This window comes from Somniosus microcephalus, chromosome 30 (assembly GCF_052327205.1).
Source record: "Somniosus microcephalus isolate GS21.2 chromosome 30, FLI_Smic_1.0, whole genome shotgun sequence".
NCBI lineage: Eukaryota > Metazoa > Chordata > Chondrichthyes > Squaliformes > Somniosidae > Somniosus > Somniosus microcephalus.
This window is the reverse complement of record NC_141016.1, coordinates 27,610,420-27,628,130: the sequence shown is the minus strand read 5'-3', so window position 1 is coordinate 27,628,130 and position 17,711 is coordinate 27,610,420. Positions and strand designations below refer to the sequence as shown.

Sequence of the window (17,711 nt, the reverse complement as noted above, 5' to 3'; positions counted from 1 at the left end):
AAGGGATAAAACATAAATGTAAAGATGAGAAACACCAGCATTAACAAGCAGGCTAAACCCCCACTACTATCAGCTGTCAAAATCAGAGACTGGATTAAGAGCTATGATGGAGAATCCGGGGCTAACAAACTAAAAAGAACTTGCAATGATATGCCTTTCATGACCTCAGGAAGTTCCAAAGCACTTTACAACCAATGAAGATGAAGTACTTTTGAAGTGTGTAGTCACTGTTGTAATGTAGGAATATAATGTAAATACAACATTATTAAACAAGTACACATGAACACTTTGAATGGGCTGTCCAAGGTAGCATCCATCAGCTGGGGACAGAGTGACCAAGATAAAAGTAATAAAGAGTGGCTTATGTGTCATAAAAGATCCAGTTTGTAATCAGAAGGAGAGGTTTGCTTTATGTCTGAAGTAATTAAATGCAGGTGCCAATCTGAAAGAATCACATGGAAGGAAAAAGCCAAAGCAGTTGTGCTGTGTATGGGAAGAATGAAATACAAAAACTGATAGACAGCTACAAAAGCTGACAGAAGGGAAAGCATCACAGTAAGGTTATTCAGCATTTATGGCCAACCTGGTTGTGACAACTGAGCAACTGTCCACATGCAGCACAACTTATTAAAATGTCTCAAGCATGCAATCTTCCTACAGAAGCTTTTGAAGTGCGACAGCCACTGTAAAAAAAAGTGCTGTCACTAGGATTTTAGCAAAGTACTGCATGATATGCATGTGAACTTTTCATACAATATGCACTTGAATGGTTAAAAACACCCAGCAATACAATTATAGATTCTGCTCTCCTAAACTTTTGTATATCTGGAACACGATTTCAGCTATAGAATAGGATGAAGTACTGGTGGTGGGAGCACTTTGTGATGAATTAAATGCCTCACAGAACATTGAAGGGTCTTCTGTGTAATTTTTCTTGGGCATTGCTACAAATATGCTGAGTATAGAGACAATACAATAGCAGGTACAGTTTGCCATTTTGACAAAGATCATGCTATTTTCAACAGTTCAGCTCACTTCCCACAAGGGAATTGTAAGCTTAACAAAAGCCAAGAGAAATCACACTGCTGAATTGAAACCATTCCTCACATTAGTCCAAGACCCCAAAGTGGCAAGATTTTCTCAAACCAAATCAGACATATTCGCTGTTGGCTGCCAGGTACTTGCCAATAAGACTGATGTCACCAGGTGAGACACTCAAAATACTTAAACCGTGGGAGATTTCTACAATTTTAAGTTACCGTGTGTAGAATATCACATAAGATCATCAGTCATGTACATGTAAAAGTGCACCACTCGCTTTTTCCTCACCTTTTCTAGGGAGAATTGTAAAAGCAGCATACTGTATTTGTTGCACAACTTTTGAGATAATTTGGTCTCCTTGTCAGACATTGCTATATCTAAATGTTTGGATTACAAAAAGGACTAGCGCCAAGGTCTACACTTTGTAATATATTAATTTCAGATTATGCCATTGGATCCAAGACAGTACATCATTATCTGACGCAAACCACAGTGGGGTCCAATACATGCATGAAAAACAACTGGGAATTCTGTTTTTTTTTCTAAAAATAATTTATTTTAAAACCCAACTGTGGCCAACCAATTGGCACAGCAGCGGCACACAAACCTATCTTTCCTAAGGAGGCTGAAGGGATGTAACCTGTCACCCCTGATCCTCTCTAACTTTTACCGCTGCACAATAGAGAGCATCCTGACGAACTGTATCACAGTATGGTATGGCAGCTGTAGCTCCTATGACCGGAAAGTCCTGCAGCGGGGAGTCAAAACTGCCCAACGCATTACCGGCACCCGGCTACCGACCATAGAGCATATATACCAGAAACGCTGTTTACGGAGGTCACGGTCCATCATCAAAGACCCTACCCACCCCAGCCTCAGTCGGTTTGCCCCCCTGCCATCTGGGAGACGCTACACATGCATTCGCACCCGAACTACCAGATTTAGGAACAGCTTCTTTCCCAGGGCTGTCATCCTACTGAACTCCACAAATAAACTCTAAAGCCTGCACATCTGCCAATGCACTTTATTATGTTTATGTTAATGTATTACAAGCCAAATGAATGTTGAATGTTTAAATGTCTTAATCTAAATGTACACTCTCGGGAGCCGCAAGCCTACATTTCGTTGTACTGCACTTGTGCACTAACAATGACAATAAAGTTGATTATGATTATTAGATTCTTAATTGGAGGAGACATTTCACAGTGAGCGGTCATCATTTTAAACTCTCACTATTAAACAGGAGAGCAATTATAGCTGTTTCATTATGTACAACTATGTATGACTTCATATACTGTAGTTTTTCCAGGCACGTCACCCTCAAAGAACAACATTTAAGAATATGCCAGATGATTAACAAAACACTAAGAGCAGGATAGGCACTTCTGACAAATCCCTCAAAATTAGCTATAACTTGTTCTGTCTGCATTTAACCACAATCTAATTCTACCGTAATCCACTGCACTGAACTCTCAACTGCGTAACTGCTCGCCAAGACTTTATTCCAAAAACAGATGATAAAACAGAAAATGTTCAAATTGGCACATTACATCACATTAATCATCCATCCACCAAGTTAATCCACACAGGAACACAAGCCCACTTAAAAACATTGAACACAAACTGTTGGTTTTCTCTGCAATGTGTTGCAACAATCTGCATTTTGATGGGCTATGTTTTTTTTAAAAAAATGCGAATTTGTTTGATCCGCTGGAACTCCACAACTGCATGGGGGACAATGGGCACCGTCTTGTTTTTACTCTTGGGGATTTAAGTTTAAACATGAAAGGAGTAACAGGAGGAGGAGGGCTTCTCACACACGTATAACTTGAGGTAGGGTGAGGAGATGGAGAAATGCCTATCCTCACTTCAACCCCAACATAGACCTTTGCGTGGGCTAAATAGTTCAATCACTAAATAAATAATCCGACATTAAGAATGTCAGTGGGTTAACACTCAAGACTGAGCCAAGTCGAGTGTCTTTTTTGCTTCAAAAAAAACCCCCAATGACTCCTTTCACCAGGGGAGGTTTTCCTTTCAAAGACGATGTTTTATTTTACACACATAGGAGGCCGGGAGCAAAGTGCTGGCTTTCGGCCGGCGCGCTGCTTGCTCTCTCTCTCCCGAGCATCGTCACATCACCAAAAAACCGGTGGACTCGAGGCCTGAGGCCTTCCGGGGAGTTTCGAGCAAATGGGGGGAGAAAAAAAAGGCCCGAGATCTTTAATAAAGAAAGGGAGGGCGAGTAAGGAAAGCAGAGACTCGGGCCTCGGAGCTGATCTAAGGCCTTCCCCCACCACATACACACCCCCATCGAGCTGGGGTGCCGGGAAACCCGGGGGAGGAGGAGGTTGTTTGGGGAGGTGGGTGAAGGCCCGGGCGCCTCTCTCTCTCAGCCGCGTACTCACAGGGTTCTCGGCTGCCCGTCGTCCTCCATCATCATGGTGGCAGCCTTTAGCGTGAAGCGCGCTGAGGGTTGAAACAGGACGGAATTATTTTCTGGGCCAAAAATAATAATATGATCAAAACCACGCGCTTCCCGACTGAGGGGGAATTTAATTTTTTTGGGGGGGGGGGGGGAACAGAGCGGCGGCCGAACAAAGCCGGGGGGAGGCGGGGTGGTTGGTGAGGGGAGGAGGAGGAAAAAAAATAACTCCACAAACACAGCCACAGAGAAAATGGCGGCCCGCCCCACTGCGCCTGCGTGGGCTCCCTCACCGCGCAGCGCGCCACAGCCACAAGTGGAGGCTAAACTTTCCCAAAACTTTTCCGCACGTTGATTGAATAGTGTAAAATGGAAATAAATGTAATGAAAACAGCACATGTCGGATTGCGTTACATTTCATTATTTATATATATAGAAATAAATATATATATATATAGAAATAAATATATATTTATATATATATAGAAATAAATATATATATTTATATAGAAATAAATATATATATATATAGAAATAAATATATATTTATTTATATATAGAAATAAATATAGAAGGAGGCCATTCGGCCCATCGTGTCTGCTGCGGTTCAGTTGGTAGCACCCTCGCCTCAGAGTCAGAGGTTGTGGGTTAATCGTCCCACTCCAGAGACACTGAGCACAACAAAATCTAGGCTGACACTCCAGTGCAGCACAGTCGGAGGTGCCGTCTTTCAGATGAGACGTTAAACCGTCTGCCCTCTCAGGTGGATGTGAAAGGCCCCGCAGCACTATTTTGAAGAAGAGCAGTTGAGTTATTCCCCGGTGCCCTGGTCAATATTTATCCCTCAATCAACATCACAAAAAAACAGATTATCTGGTCGTTATCATGTTGCTGTTTGTGGGAGCATGCTGTGCGCAATTTGGCTGCCGCGTTTCCTACATTACAACAGTGACTACACTTCAAAAAGTACCTCTGTAAAGCTCTTTGGGACGTCCGGTGGTCGTGAAAGGCGCTATATGAATGCAAGTCTTTCTTTCTAAATATAGAGAGAATCGGGGGTTGTTCTCCTTGGAGCAGAGAAGGCTGAGAGGAGATTTGATAGAGGTGTTTAAAATCATGAAGGGTTTAGATAGAGTAACTGTTTCCAGTGGCTGAAGGGTCGATAACCAGGGGGCACAATTTGAAGATGATTGGCAAAAGAACCAGAGGCGACCTGAGGAAAAACCTTTTTACACAACGAGTGGTGAGGATTTGGAATTCACTGCCTGATAGGGTGGTGGATACAGATTCAATAGTAGCCTTCAAAAGGGACTTGGATGCAGGGATACAGCGAAAAAGCGGGGGAGTGGGACCAATGCAGACTTGATGGGCTGAATGGCCACCTTCTGTGCTGTACTATTCTATGATTCTATATAGAAAGATATGTATATATATATATGCCAAGAAAGAAATATATATAAAAACGAAATACTCCGTTTCTCGCACCACAGATGCTGCCTGATCTGCTGAGTATTTCCAGCATTTTCTGTTTTTATTTAAGAAATATATATACAATTTTTTTTCAACAGTGCTGCACTTCATCGTTTTTGAGAGATGGTATATAAGGCACCAATAAATGCACCTTTTTTATTTACAATTTGTTAAAATCTAAATTATTTATACCTGCTAACTCTCCCCGCTCTCCCGCCCCACCATTTTAAAACAATTTTTTACAGGGTTTTGTTTTTCATATTGTTTTGTTTTCTCAGAGGGCTAAGGAATATTTTTGTCTTAAATTATTAATTATGCTTCCCATCAATACTGAAGATTGAAAGGCTTTTCAAATGTTAATTTACACAAGTGTTCTGAATCGGTATCTGCCTGCATCTTTTTATACCTGTGTGTAGTTTTACGGAAAAAGGAGTGTGATGGAATACTCTCCACTTGCCTGGATGAGTGCAGCTCCAACAACACTCAAGAAGCTCGACACCATCCAGGACAAAGCAGCCCGCTTGATTGGCACCCCATCCACCGCCTTAAACATTCACTCCCTCCACCACCGGCGTACCGTGGCTGCAGTGTGTACCATCTACAAGATGCACTGCAGCAACTCGCCAAGGCTTCTTCGGCAGCACTTCCCAAACCCGCGAACTCTTCCACCTAGAAGGACAAGGGCAGCAGGCGCATGGGAACACCACCACCTCCAAGTTCCCCTCCAAGTCACACACCATCCTGACTTAGGAGTATATCGGCCGATCCTTCATCGTCGCTGGGTCAAAATCCTGGACACTCCCTCCCTAACAGCACTGTGGGAGCACCTTCACCACACGGACTGCAGCGGTACAAGCAGGTGGCTCACCACCAACCTTCTGAAGGGCAATGAGGGATGGGCAATAAATGCGGGCCTTGCCAGCGACGCCCACATCCCAGAAATGAATAATAACAAAAAAGTAGGGAAATCAATCAAAGCAATTATTTTATTTTATCAACAGATTTAAAAAAAATAACCTCAAAGTAACTTGCATCGGAGAAACAATGACAAATGCACAGAAAATAATTGAGAATTATAGCAATTAATAATAAAATGGGGCAATTATGTTATTGTAAAATCTTTTGCGCCGCCCGGGAATCGAACCCAGGTCGCAAGAATGGGAATCTTGCATGATACCACTACACCAGCAGCGCACAGGTCAACTAACGGGCGCGAGCCCATAGCACGACAAAAGGCGCCAAGAACTGTTGTCCATTGACCCGATGGCTGCCAGCCCTTCAATCTCCAAATATTTTCATTTTATTCTTTATTTGGGCAAATTGTCAGCAGCATTTCGCCGACCGTCGGCGTGCAACAGGTCGTTTTGGTGGGCAAAGTTTAAAATATTTCTTTCCCCCTTCAGAAACGAACAAATCTGAGGTAAAAAAAATTTTTTTTTTGTGTAAAAAAGAGTAAAAGTGCACGCTGCAAGTACATCAGCCTCTGCCAAAGAGGAAAGCTCGGTTCATGTTTCAAGTATAACCTTTGGTCAGAACTGGCTGCTGATGGTTTGAATGGCCTGCAAAGTGCTGAGCATAACTTTAAATTAGGATGTCTTAAAGTAGGGGTTCAAACTAGTAAAAAGGTAATTTAGGGAGTGATATCAGGAAATTCTTCTTCACACACAGAGTGATCAAAATGCAGAACAGACTTCCAGATAAATCAGTGGAGGCGAAAACTCTTCAATAATTTCAGAAACATGTGGATGCCCTGTTGGGAGGGTGGGGGGACATTAAGATATTTCTGGATGGATGGACTAAGATGGGCCGAATGGATTTCTTCAACCATAGTCATTTTGTAATAGAACTATAACCCTTCATGAATGTCAGAACTAGTGGTATCATGCAAGGGTTGTAACTGTGATGTTAACTGTAGTGTATGTGCTTTAAGTCAGAACTACTTTTTACAGCTCCTGTATACTGTAGTACCGGCAGTAACCACACCGGTACATAAAGCTGTGCGCATGCCTCTGTACTCCAGTCTAGAGATTGCCCTCCTCCAGTAAAGACCTGTTATTTGTTTATGTACAGCATCCGTGTAATTATTTATCCACTGGACCACGGATCTAACATTAACCTGTCTTTCACTTTTACAGGTGCTGACTTACTTATTTAAAATTTGGTCTCAGGATGTGGGTGATGTTGACAAAGTCACATTTATTGCCCATCCTCAGTTGCCCTGAGAAGGTGGCGGTGGGCCTTTTCCTTGAATCGCAGCAGTTGTTATTGTGATGGGGCCCCCACAATGTGTTAGGTAGGAAATTCCAGGATTTTCACCCAGTGACAATGAAGGATTAGCGATATATGTCCAAGTCAGGATGGCGTGTGACTTGGAGGGGAACTTGAAGGTGATGGTGTTCCCATGACATTGTTATACTTGTCCTTCTCAGTGGTAGAGGTCGCAGGGGAGGGGGGTGTTGTTGAAGTGACCTTTATGAGTTTCTGCACTGCACCCTGTAGATCACGCATACTGCAGCCACAACGTGCAGTGGTGGAGGGGGTGGATATTGGTTCTAGAGGAAGGTGCATTGATCTGCCCTGTCCGGGATGTTGTTGAGCTTCTTGAGTGTTGTTGTGGTGCACCCATCCAGGTGAGTGCCAAGTGCTTCATCACACTCTTGACTTGAGCCTTGTACATGGTGGATAGACTTGAGGGGGTCAGGAGGTGAGCCACTCGTTGCAAGTATACTCAGTGTCTAACCTGCTTTTGTAACCATGGTGTTGATATTGCTGGTCCAGTTCAGCTTCTGGTCAAAGGTGACCACCAAACTACTGATGGCGGAAGAATTTGGCAATGGTGGAGACACTGATGGTAAAGGGGAAACATAGAAGCTAGGAGCAGGAGTAGGCCATTCGGCCCCTCGAGCCTGCTCCGCCATTCAGTGAGATCATGGCTGATCATCCAAATTCAGTACCCTGTCCCTGCCTTCTCCCCATATCCCTTGATCCCTTTGGCCTTAAGAAATATATCTAACTCCTTCTTGAATATATTTAATTAATTGGCCTCAACTGCCTTCTGTGGTAGAGAATTCCACAGGTTCACCACTCTCTGGGTGAAGAAATTCCTCCTCATTTCTGTCCTAAATGGCTTACCCCTTATCCTTAGACTGTGATTCCTGGTTCTGGACTCCCCGGCCATCGGGAACATCCTTCCTGCATCTAGTCTGTCTAGTCCTGTTAGAATTTTATAAGTTTCAATGAGATCCCCTCTCATTCTTCTAAACTCCAGCGAGTATAAGCCCAATCGACCCAATCTCTCCTCATTCGTCATTCCTGCCATCCCAGGTATCAGTCTGGTGAATCTTCGCTGCACTCCCTCCATGGCAAGAACATCCTTCCTCAGATGGCTTGACTTTCTCGGGTTTGACATGGACATTATTTGAAATTTGTGGGCTGCGAATGTTACTTGCCACTTGTCATGCATTTCCACCATTTTCTATTTCTGCTTCAAATTACCAGCATTTGCAATTTTGTTTTCTTTTTAAGAAAACAGTTTATTAAATAAAAGGTCATGTACGTGGGGTACTGGAAAGACACCAAAGAACAAAAGGATGTGAAAATAGCTAAGACAGTGAAAAGGTATGGGACAAGTCAAACAAGGAAAATAGGACAAATTGGTTAAAATAAAACCTACAGTGTAGGAGGTCTGAAATAAAAAAATGCTGAAACACACAGTCGGCCAGTCTCAAAAAAGAATGTGCAGATAATCAGTGAACATCAACAACAACTTGTATTTAACTAGAGCCTTTAATGTAGTAAAACTTCCCAAGGCCCTTCATAGGAGTGTTATCAAACAAAATTTGACACCGAGCCACATAAAGAGATATTAGGGCAGAGGACCAAAAGCTTGGTCAAAGAGGTAGGTTTTAAGGAGCATCTTAAAGGAGGAAAGAGAGGTAGAGAGCAATGTTCCCTCTCATTTGTTTGTGTGTGGTCCCTATAAATTTGCTGTGCGATGTCCTTTCCAGCGGCAACACATCCACGCACCTTAGGGGGAATGTTGGTAGTGAGGCGGAGAGGTTTAGGGAGGGAATTCCAGAGTTTAGGGCCTTGGCAGCTGAAGGCACGGCCGCCAATGGTGGAGCGATGAAAATTGGGGATGCTCAAAAGGCCAGAATTGGAGGGGCGCAGAGATCTCGGAGGGTGAATGTGTATCAATGACTGTATCTCTGGCAGTAGTCATCATTCTTTTATTTTTTAAAAACTCACAAATAAAGCTATAAAAGGGAAAAAATGCAAATGCTGCAAACAGAAACCTGAAATTAAAAACAGAAAATGCTGGAAGTACATAGCAGACCTGGCAGTGTCTGTAAAGAGAAAAGCAGCTTATGACTATTCGGATGTGTACCCTTCCTTAGTACTGACCATTATGTAACCCTAACAACATTCAGCTCATTCTCCCATAGAAACCTCTGATCTCCTCATTACAGCATCTAATTGCTTCTTGAACGACTCCAGCACTTTTGTCCACGCTATCTACCCAGAGACCATTCCAGTTTTCAATCACTCTTTATATAAAGTGCTTCCTGGCATAGAATCATACAGCACAGAAGGAGGCTATTTGGCCCATTGTGCCTGTGCCGGCTCTTTGAAGAAGCTATCCAATTAGTCCCACTCCCCTGCTCTTTCCCATACCCCTGCAGATTTTCCCCTTTCACGTATATATCCACCTCCCTTTTGAAAGTTACTATTGAATCTGCTTCCACCACCCTTTCAGGCAGTGCATTCCAGACTCGCTAAGTAACATCAGTCCTGAACTTGCCTCGTACCATTTTGTCCTATGGTTTAATGCCATTTTTTCTTAAATTCATTCATGGGATGTGGGTATCACTGGCAAGGCCAGCATTTATTGCCCATCCCTAATTGCCCTTGAGAAGAGGGTGGTAAGCCGCCTTCTTGAACCGCTGCAGTCCGTGTGGTGAAGGTACTCCCACAGTGAATTTGTCGTAGTGGTTTGGTACAACTGAGTGGTTTGCTAGGCCATTTCAGAGGGCAGTTAAGAGTCAACCACATTGCTGTGGGTCTGGAGTCACATGTAGACCGGACCAGGTAAGGACGACAGATTTCCTAAAGGACATTAGTGACCCAGATGGGTTTTTACAACAATCCGGTAGTTTCATGGTCACCATTACAATGAATAATGCTCAGCATTAATCTTTTCCATGTCACTTACTATATCTTGTATCATTCTGTCAAATCCCCTCTTGTTCACCTCCTTTCAAAGAGTTTCTCCAACCTTTCCTCACAACTCAATCCTCTGACACTAGGGAACAGACTTCTTTCCATTACTTCCATAACTTGAATGTTTCCCCTGTGCCTTAGTGACAAGTAATGAATGCAGTATTCAATTTGTGACTTTTCCAGCAATGAAACTTATAAAAAAACGTATAAAATTCTAACAGGACTAGACAGACTAGATGCAGGAAGGATGTTCCCGATGGTGGGGGAGTCCAGAACCAGGGGTCACAGTCTAAGGATAAGGGGTAAGCCATTTAGGACAGAAATGAGGAGGAATTTCTTCACCCAGAGAGTGGTGAACCTGTGGAATTCTCTACCACAGAAGGCGGTGGAGGCCAATTCATTAAGTATATTCAAGAAGGAGTTAGATATATTTCTTAAGGCTAAAGGGATCAAGGGATATGGGGAGAAGGGTACTGAGTTTGGATGATCAGCCATGATCTCATTGAATGGCGGAGCAGGCTTGAGGGGCTGAATGGCCTACTCCTGCTCCTATCTTCTATGTTTCTATGACTACTCTTCAAAAAAGTACTTAATTGGCTGTAAAGCGCTTTGGGACGTCCTGAGGTTGTGAAAAGGCGCTATATAAATGCAAGTCTTTTTTTTTTCTTATTTTACAGCTCTGTGCCTGGATTATTTGAAAAGAATGCTAAACTGGAATGTTGGTTGCTTGGAGACCTTCTGAAGCCCTTGTGACAGCCTAGACACCAGGTGAATGCAGGTACAGCGACGAGTTGCTAGTCCATGTGCTTGCTTTGTTAGGCCAGAGCGAACTGAGCATGCTCATAGTAAACCATGTGACAAACTATGTGATACTACATTACACTGCTTTCCCCCCTTTAAAAAAAAATGTATGCATTCCCCTCTCAAATACAACAGAACTATGGTCCCACCTTTTCCAGCGTCAGATGTACAACATAACAAATCTCCTGGCTTTTTTCTTTTAAATGAACTACAAATCCAGTTTAATAACAGGTTTGCAGAGCCTTCTTGATCTCCTCACAGAAGGTTTTGGTGTTGAACCAATTTTTGGGCTGTTTTGTTTTGGTTCCAAACTCAAAGATGATCCCGTTTCTATCTCAGACTTGTTCTAACCTATATGCTTCACTTCAATCCACGTTGCTGACAAGTGATTCAAGATCACTGTCCAATCCAGGCCAGTAAACAAAGCTTCTTGCAATTGATTTCATACTGATGATTCCTTGATAATTGGCAAATGAATTTCAACATAGATAAATGTGAGGTATTACATTTTGGTAGGAAGAATAGGGAGGTCACTTATTACTTGGAGGGTGTGAGTCTGGGTGGGGTAGAGAAACAAAGGGATCTCAAGAGTACAAATACTCAAATTGCTAAAAGTAGCAACACAGGTTAACAAGGCCATAATAAAAGCAATACAAGCACTAGGGTTTATTTCTAGAGGGATAGAATTGAAAAGTAGTGAAGTTATGCTAAACTTGTGTCGAACCTTGGTTAGAACACACTTGGTCGCCATATTATAGAAAGGATATAGAGGCACTGGAGAGGGTGCAGAGCAGATTTACAAGGATGATACCAGAAATGTGAGGGTATACCTATCAGGAAAGGAGGAACAGGCTGGGTCTCTTTTCACTTGAAAAAAGAAGGCTGAGGGGTGACCTAATAGAGGTCTTTAAAATTATGAAAGATTTTGATAGAGTGGATACAGAGAGAATGTTTCCACTTGTGGGGAAGAGCATAACTAGAGGCCATCAATATAAGATAGTCACCAAGAAATCCAATAGGGAATTCAGAAGAAACTTCTTTACCCAGAGGGTGGTGAGAATGTGGAACTTGCTACCACAGGGAGTGGTTGAGGCAAATAGTATAGATGCATTTAAGTGGAGGCTTGATAACCCTATGAGGGAGAAGGGAATAGAGGGTTATACCGATAGAGTTAGATGAGGAAAGACGGGAGGAGGCTCGAGTGGTGCATAAATGCCGGCATGGACTGGTTGGGCCGAATGGCCTGTTTCTGTGCCGTATATCCTATGTAATCCTATGGATGTTCAGTATAAAGTTCAGTATGAATCCAGAATTCTATCTCTCCAAGAAGTAGGTACCACAACTCTGTTTCCCAATTGATACAGCTCTGCTCACAAGACAATTCAGTACGACGGTTATGGAATGGTTTCAATTCTGTGTCCATACACTGATCAGTCCATCCATTCAAGGTGTTTACATACAGTCTTTTCAGTACTGAGTCCTTCTGAGTCTCATCTGCAATCTCAGTTGCATTCACGGGAAAGTCTTTGTCAACTGCATCTAGCGTGAAAATCGCACCATCATTCCCAACACACGAGTCCTCATGTGGCAACGTGGACAAGGCAGCTGCGATTGTGTTTTGCTTTGAAGTGCGATATTCAATCGTGTAATCTTATTGTGACAATAACACTGCCCAACGTTGCATTCTTGATGCGGCCATTGCAGGGATGGCAGATTTGGGCCCCAATATTGCTAGGAGCGGTTTGTGATCGGTTATCAGGGTAAACTTTCTGCCAATCAGGAACTGTTGGAATTTCTTGATTCCAAACACTATGCTTCCTTTTCAATTTGCATGTAGTTTCTTTCGCTCTTTGTGAGGGTTCGCGATGCGAACGCGATTGGTTTCTCTTGGCCGTCATCCATTATGTGGCTTACGACAGCTCCCACACCGTAACTGGAAGCATCATACGCTAACTTAAGCTCACGCTCTGTGGCTCTGTGTCATACTGCACAAGTAGAGCATCGCTAGAGAGACGTCTCTTACAAGCGTCGTAAGCGTTTTGTTGCGCTTTTGTCCACTTCCACTGGACATCCTTCTTGAGAAGCGTGTGCAATGGAGCTAACATGGTCGCTAACTCAGGTAAGAAACGTGCGTAGTACTGGACCATTCCTGTGGTGTCCGTGTATAATAAGACACAGACTGCAGGAGAACGGTATAACAGGTGTTTACTCAACGTGGCTCACAGTGGAACTGATCTGTACAGATTACTACTCAGTGCTATATACAGGTGTGGTCACTGCCGGTACTGCAGTATACATGAGCTGTAAAAGATAGTTCCCCTCTTAAAGGTATATACATTACAATTCCAAGGAAAGATCTTAACTCAGACATGTTCTGTGACTTTGGATCATTGATGACAGCATCAACCTTTTCCTTCACTGGTTGCAAGCCATTCGCATCAACTTTCAGACCAAGGTACACAACCTCGGGCTGCACAAAGGCATATTTGCTCCTTTTCAATTTGACATTGTGAGCATTCAACCTTTGAAGCACTATATCTAACACTTCTAGATTTTCCTCCTCACTGCTTGTTGTGATCAGCACATCGTCTTGATTTCATAAGCAATTTGGAACTCCTTGCAAAATCTTATCCATTGTAGCCTGGAAGATTTTGGGGGAGGACTTTACACTGTACGGCAGCCTTGGTGTATGAGTACAGACCCTTGTGTGTGTTGATGGTGAGATACTGTTGACTCTCTTTGTCAACATTCAGCTGAGTGTACGGGTGCGACAGGTCAAGCTTAGAGAAAACCTTTGACCTAGAGAGTGCTGCATACAAATCTTACGATGTAGGTAACGGGTACTGCTCATCGTCAACTGCTTGGTTGATAGTAACTTTGTAGTCACCGCACAAGTGTACAGTTTTGTCTGCTATGGGCACTACCACAATCGGGGTAGCCCATTCACTTTTATCAGTTTCTGCTAGCATTCCATTCTCTGAGCTTCGCTAGCTCTTCATCCACCTGACTTTTCAACGCATAGGGTTACAATAGACAGGCTTTACGTTGGCCTTGATGTGGATATGCGTGTCATACCTAGTGATGCCCTAATAACTGTCTGAACATGCTGTCGTACTTGTTCAGCATTGTATCGAGTTGCTTCTTTGAAGCGTCTACACTGAAGATGTTTTTCCAGTCTAGTTTTAACTTTCTCAACCAGTCTTTGCCCATGAGAGTTGGCCTGTTGTAGCTCACTACAATAATAGGCAGCTTTACTGATTGGCCATTGTGTTGAACTGTACATTCCATTTGTCCACATGTCTCTAGGATTTCTCATCTTCCTCAACGCTCTTCTCGATCTTCCTTGCTGCAATGCTCCATCTCACCCTCAGTAAGCTCCCCGCTGGAGTGGAGCTAATTTACAGAACAAACGGGAAACTGTTCAACCTCCGTCGCCTCTAGTCCAGATCCAAGGCCGTCCCATCCTCTGTCGTCGAATTACAGTATGCAGATGACGCTTGCGTCTGCGCTCACTCGGAGGTCGAACTCCAAACCATCGTCAACACCTTCACTGAAGCGTATGAGAGCATGGGCCTTACACTAAACATCCGTAAGACAAAGGTCCTCTACCAACCTGCCCCGCCACACAGTACTGCCCCCGATTATCAAAATCCACGACAAGGCCTTGGACAACGTGGACTACTTTCCATACCTCGGGAGCCTACTGTCAACAAGGGCAGATGTCGATGACGAAATCCAACACCGCCTTCAGTGTGCCAGTGCAGCCTGAGGAAGAGAGTGTTTGAAAACCAGGACCTCAAACCCGGCACTAAGCTCATGGTCTACAGAGCAGCAGTGATACCCGCCCCCCTGTATGCCTCAGAGACATGGACCAGGTACAGCAGGCACCTCAAAGCACTGGAGAGGTACCACCAACGCTGCCTCCGCAAGATCCTGCAAATCCATTGGCAGGACAGGCGCACCAACGTCAGTGTTCTCGCTCAGGCCAACATCCCCAGCATCGAAGCTTTGACCACGCTCAATCAGCTCCGATGGACGGGTCACATTGTCCGCATGCCCGATACGAGACTCCCAAAACAAGTGATCTACTCGGAGCTCCGGCACGGCAAGAGAGCCCCAAGTGGGCAGAGGAAATGCTTCAAGGACACCCTCAAAGCCTCCTTGAAAAAGTGCAACATCCCCACTGACACCTGGGAATCCCTGGCCCAAGACCGCACAAAGTGGAGGAGAAGCATCCGGGAAGGCGCCGAACACCTCGAGTCTCTTTGCTGGGAGCAAGCGGAAGCCAAGCGCAGGCAGCGCAAGGAGCGCACGTCAACCCAAGCACCCCACCCACCCGCCCCTTCAACCACCGTCTGCCCCACCTGTGACAGAGACTGTAGATCCCGCATTGGACCCATCAGAGAACTCATTTTTAATGTGGAAGCAAGTCATCCTCGGTTCCGAGGGACTGCCTAAGAAGAAGAAGGTTATGGTACTGGATGAGACAACTGACACCAGTTATTGCGGTGTTAGTAAATCTATTTACAGTGAGATGAATGACCGGTTATATTGCTCTCAGTGGTGTTGGTAGAGGGAGGATTGCTCACCAGGATTCTTTGCAAACTTCCTGCTCTACTTTGAATGGTGCTGTGGGATCTTTATCACCACCTGAATCAGCAGACAGACCCTGGTTTTAACATGTCATCCGAAGGACCGCACCTCCTCTGGACAATTAGGGATAGCCAATAGATGCAGCTTGGCCAGCATCAGCCACACCCCCGAGAACAAATACTGGCCCAGATTTTGCTGCCAAAACAATGGTGAGTTTAATGCACGCAACCTCAGGTGAGGAAGAGATACTCCGTGAAATGCGAATCCTCACAAGTTGCTCCTCCGTTAGCCTCGCGAAAACGGCGGCGCGCCCTCAACCTCCCTGTGAGTGCCACGAATTTGCTGCATTTGCCCATTAATTGCCAATTAAACTCACCACAGAAAGTTAGGGCTAGAACTTGACAGCATAAAGTACCCTTTTAACAAGGAAATTTATGTTCCTGCAATGACACTCAACCTCTCCGGCCCAGAAAGGGAACAATTTAAACCATGGAATCTCATTCCTACAGGTAGTAAATTGTGCCTAGAGATTTTTTTCATTTTAAATGTTTTTCTTTTCCTTTTTATTTCTTTTTTCCTCTCTTAATCCAGTCTTTCTTTCCCTCTCATTTCCTTTTCTGTACCTGATTTCACTCTAATTCGCTATTTCCTTTCCCGCCGTTCCTCTGCTTCTTTCTCAACTCTTAAATCTTATTGGTTACGGAGATAGATTGTTGGTCCCGTTGTTCACCCAGGTGCCAGATGCCCCGTTACCAGCTCGCACTTCCAGCAACTTGCAGGACAAAGATGATTTGAGCTGAAGGGCGAGGGAAAAAAATCTAACTAATGAGGCACACCACAAGATGCCCCGCGCCAGCAAAATCTGGGCCAATAATAATACAAAAAACGTCCTGTAAAGTTACCTAGATTAGGCATTCAGGTGGGAGTGGGACTTTGCACCATCTGACCAAGGTCCCAGAGTTGCCAACTGAGCTGAGGAACCCCCAGTAAGGTGTGTGTTGGAAATAGAAGAACAGTAATAAAACTGAACAAGAAGAGCTGATGCTGACTGATGCAGACCGGTATAAAGTCATCCAGAATTACCCTGAGGATGAGGCAAACAAAAATGAAACACCAGTGGTTCAGTTATATTGCCGTGAACACAGGATGAGATTGCAGCCTGACATTAATTGCTAGTATTTAAAGAAAATATTACTGTAATGGCTTTATAGTAGGTTTGTTAGCAATCCTCGCGTGCAACTCGACAAAACGTTTACCCCTGGTTTTTTTGGCAGACCATTCACATTACTGTTGCCGCATTGTGCTGCATGAAGCAACGCTGTATCTTATTACAGTGTCGGACCAAATCTCAGCCACCAGGTGGCGGTGTCCTCAAGTAGTTGGAATTATTGTGGTATATTGTTCTGATTCAAGCCACCAGGTGGCACTTTAATCGTTTACACATGGATCAAGGTTAAATTGCCTGATTTGGGGGTTAAACCCGATAATTACCCAGATTATTTTCTATTTTCCCTAGTTTTCTCGACCGTAAACTTCAACACTATAAATCCAGTCGAAATTCTCCAAATTAAAAAAAAAGTGAATGGTTAAATGGCCCCCAGACACTCAATGGCTGGGCTCACAGAGGCAGAATGGCCACTTGGCTGAGGAGACCAGAAGGTGGCTACACTCTGTGTAACACCTGCTGGGGAGGACAAGGAGGTCAAGAGGCCAGAATTGGAGGAGCGCAGAGACCTCAGAGGTTTGTAGGCCTAGAGGAGGTTCCAGAGATAAGGGGAGGGACGAGGCCGTGGAGGGATTTTAAAATGATGATGAGAATACGGCAAGCCCATGTAGGTCAGTGAGCACAGGGGTGTGGGTGAACACGACTTGGTGCGAGTTAGGATACGGGGCAGCCCAGTGTAAATTGGGTTTGCTCTGTTCAGACAAAGGGATGTAAGAAATGATTTCGACAGCTGAAAAAATATCCCACGGGAATAGCAGAGGCTGAGTCAGACTCTGAACATACAGATGCAGCAGAAATTATGTATATGGGAAGAGAGTGAAATACATTCATTCAGGCTCCAATTTATGTGTACTGCAGCTGCACAGAATCTAATTTGCACAGGATGCAGCCGTAGAAACAGGCTTAGAATGTTCACAGGGCCTGCATTAACTTAAA

The 17,711-nt window shown here is 44.1% G+C and overlaps 1 protein-coding gene and 1 non-coding gene across 5 annotated transcripts in view; both read right to left on the bottom strand.

The window, feature by feature from the left end:
• Positions 1 to 3,765, bottom strand: part of LOC147098049 (cytotoxic granule associated RNA binding protein TIA1-like) — a 49,097-nt gene extending 45,332 nt beyond the window's left edge. Inside the window, exon 1 of one of the 4 annotated variants that reach the window (XM_085971272.1) lies at positions 3,450 to 3,765. In XM_085971272.1, the coding sequence (XP_085827398.1) occupies positions 3,450 to 3,484 (35 nt within the window). In that variant the 5' untranslated portion in view covers positions 3,485 to 3,765. The remainder of the gene's footprint in view (positions 1 to 3,449) is intronic. The other 3 variants (XM_085971273.1, XM_085971274.1, XM_085971275.1) reach the window with 3 other exon arrangements.
• Positions 3,766 to 6,059: 2,294 nt separating this feature from the next.
• trnag-ccc (transfer RNA glycine (anticodon CCC)) lies at positions 6,060 to 6,130 on the bottom strand. Its single transcript has one exon. It is a non-coding gene; the product is annotated as a tRNA-Gly (tRNA).
• Between the last annotated feature and the right edge of the window lie 11,581 nt (positions 6,131 to 17,711).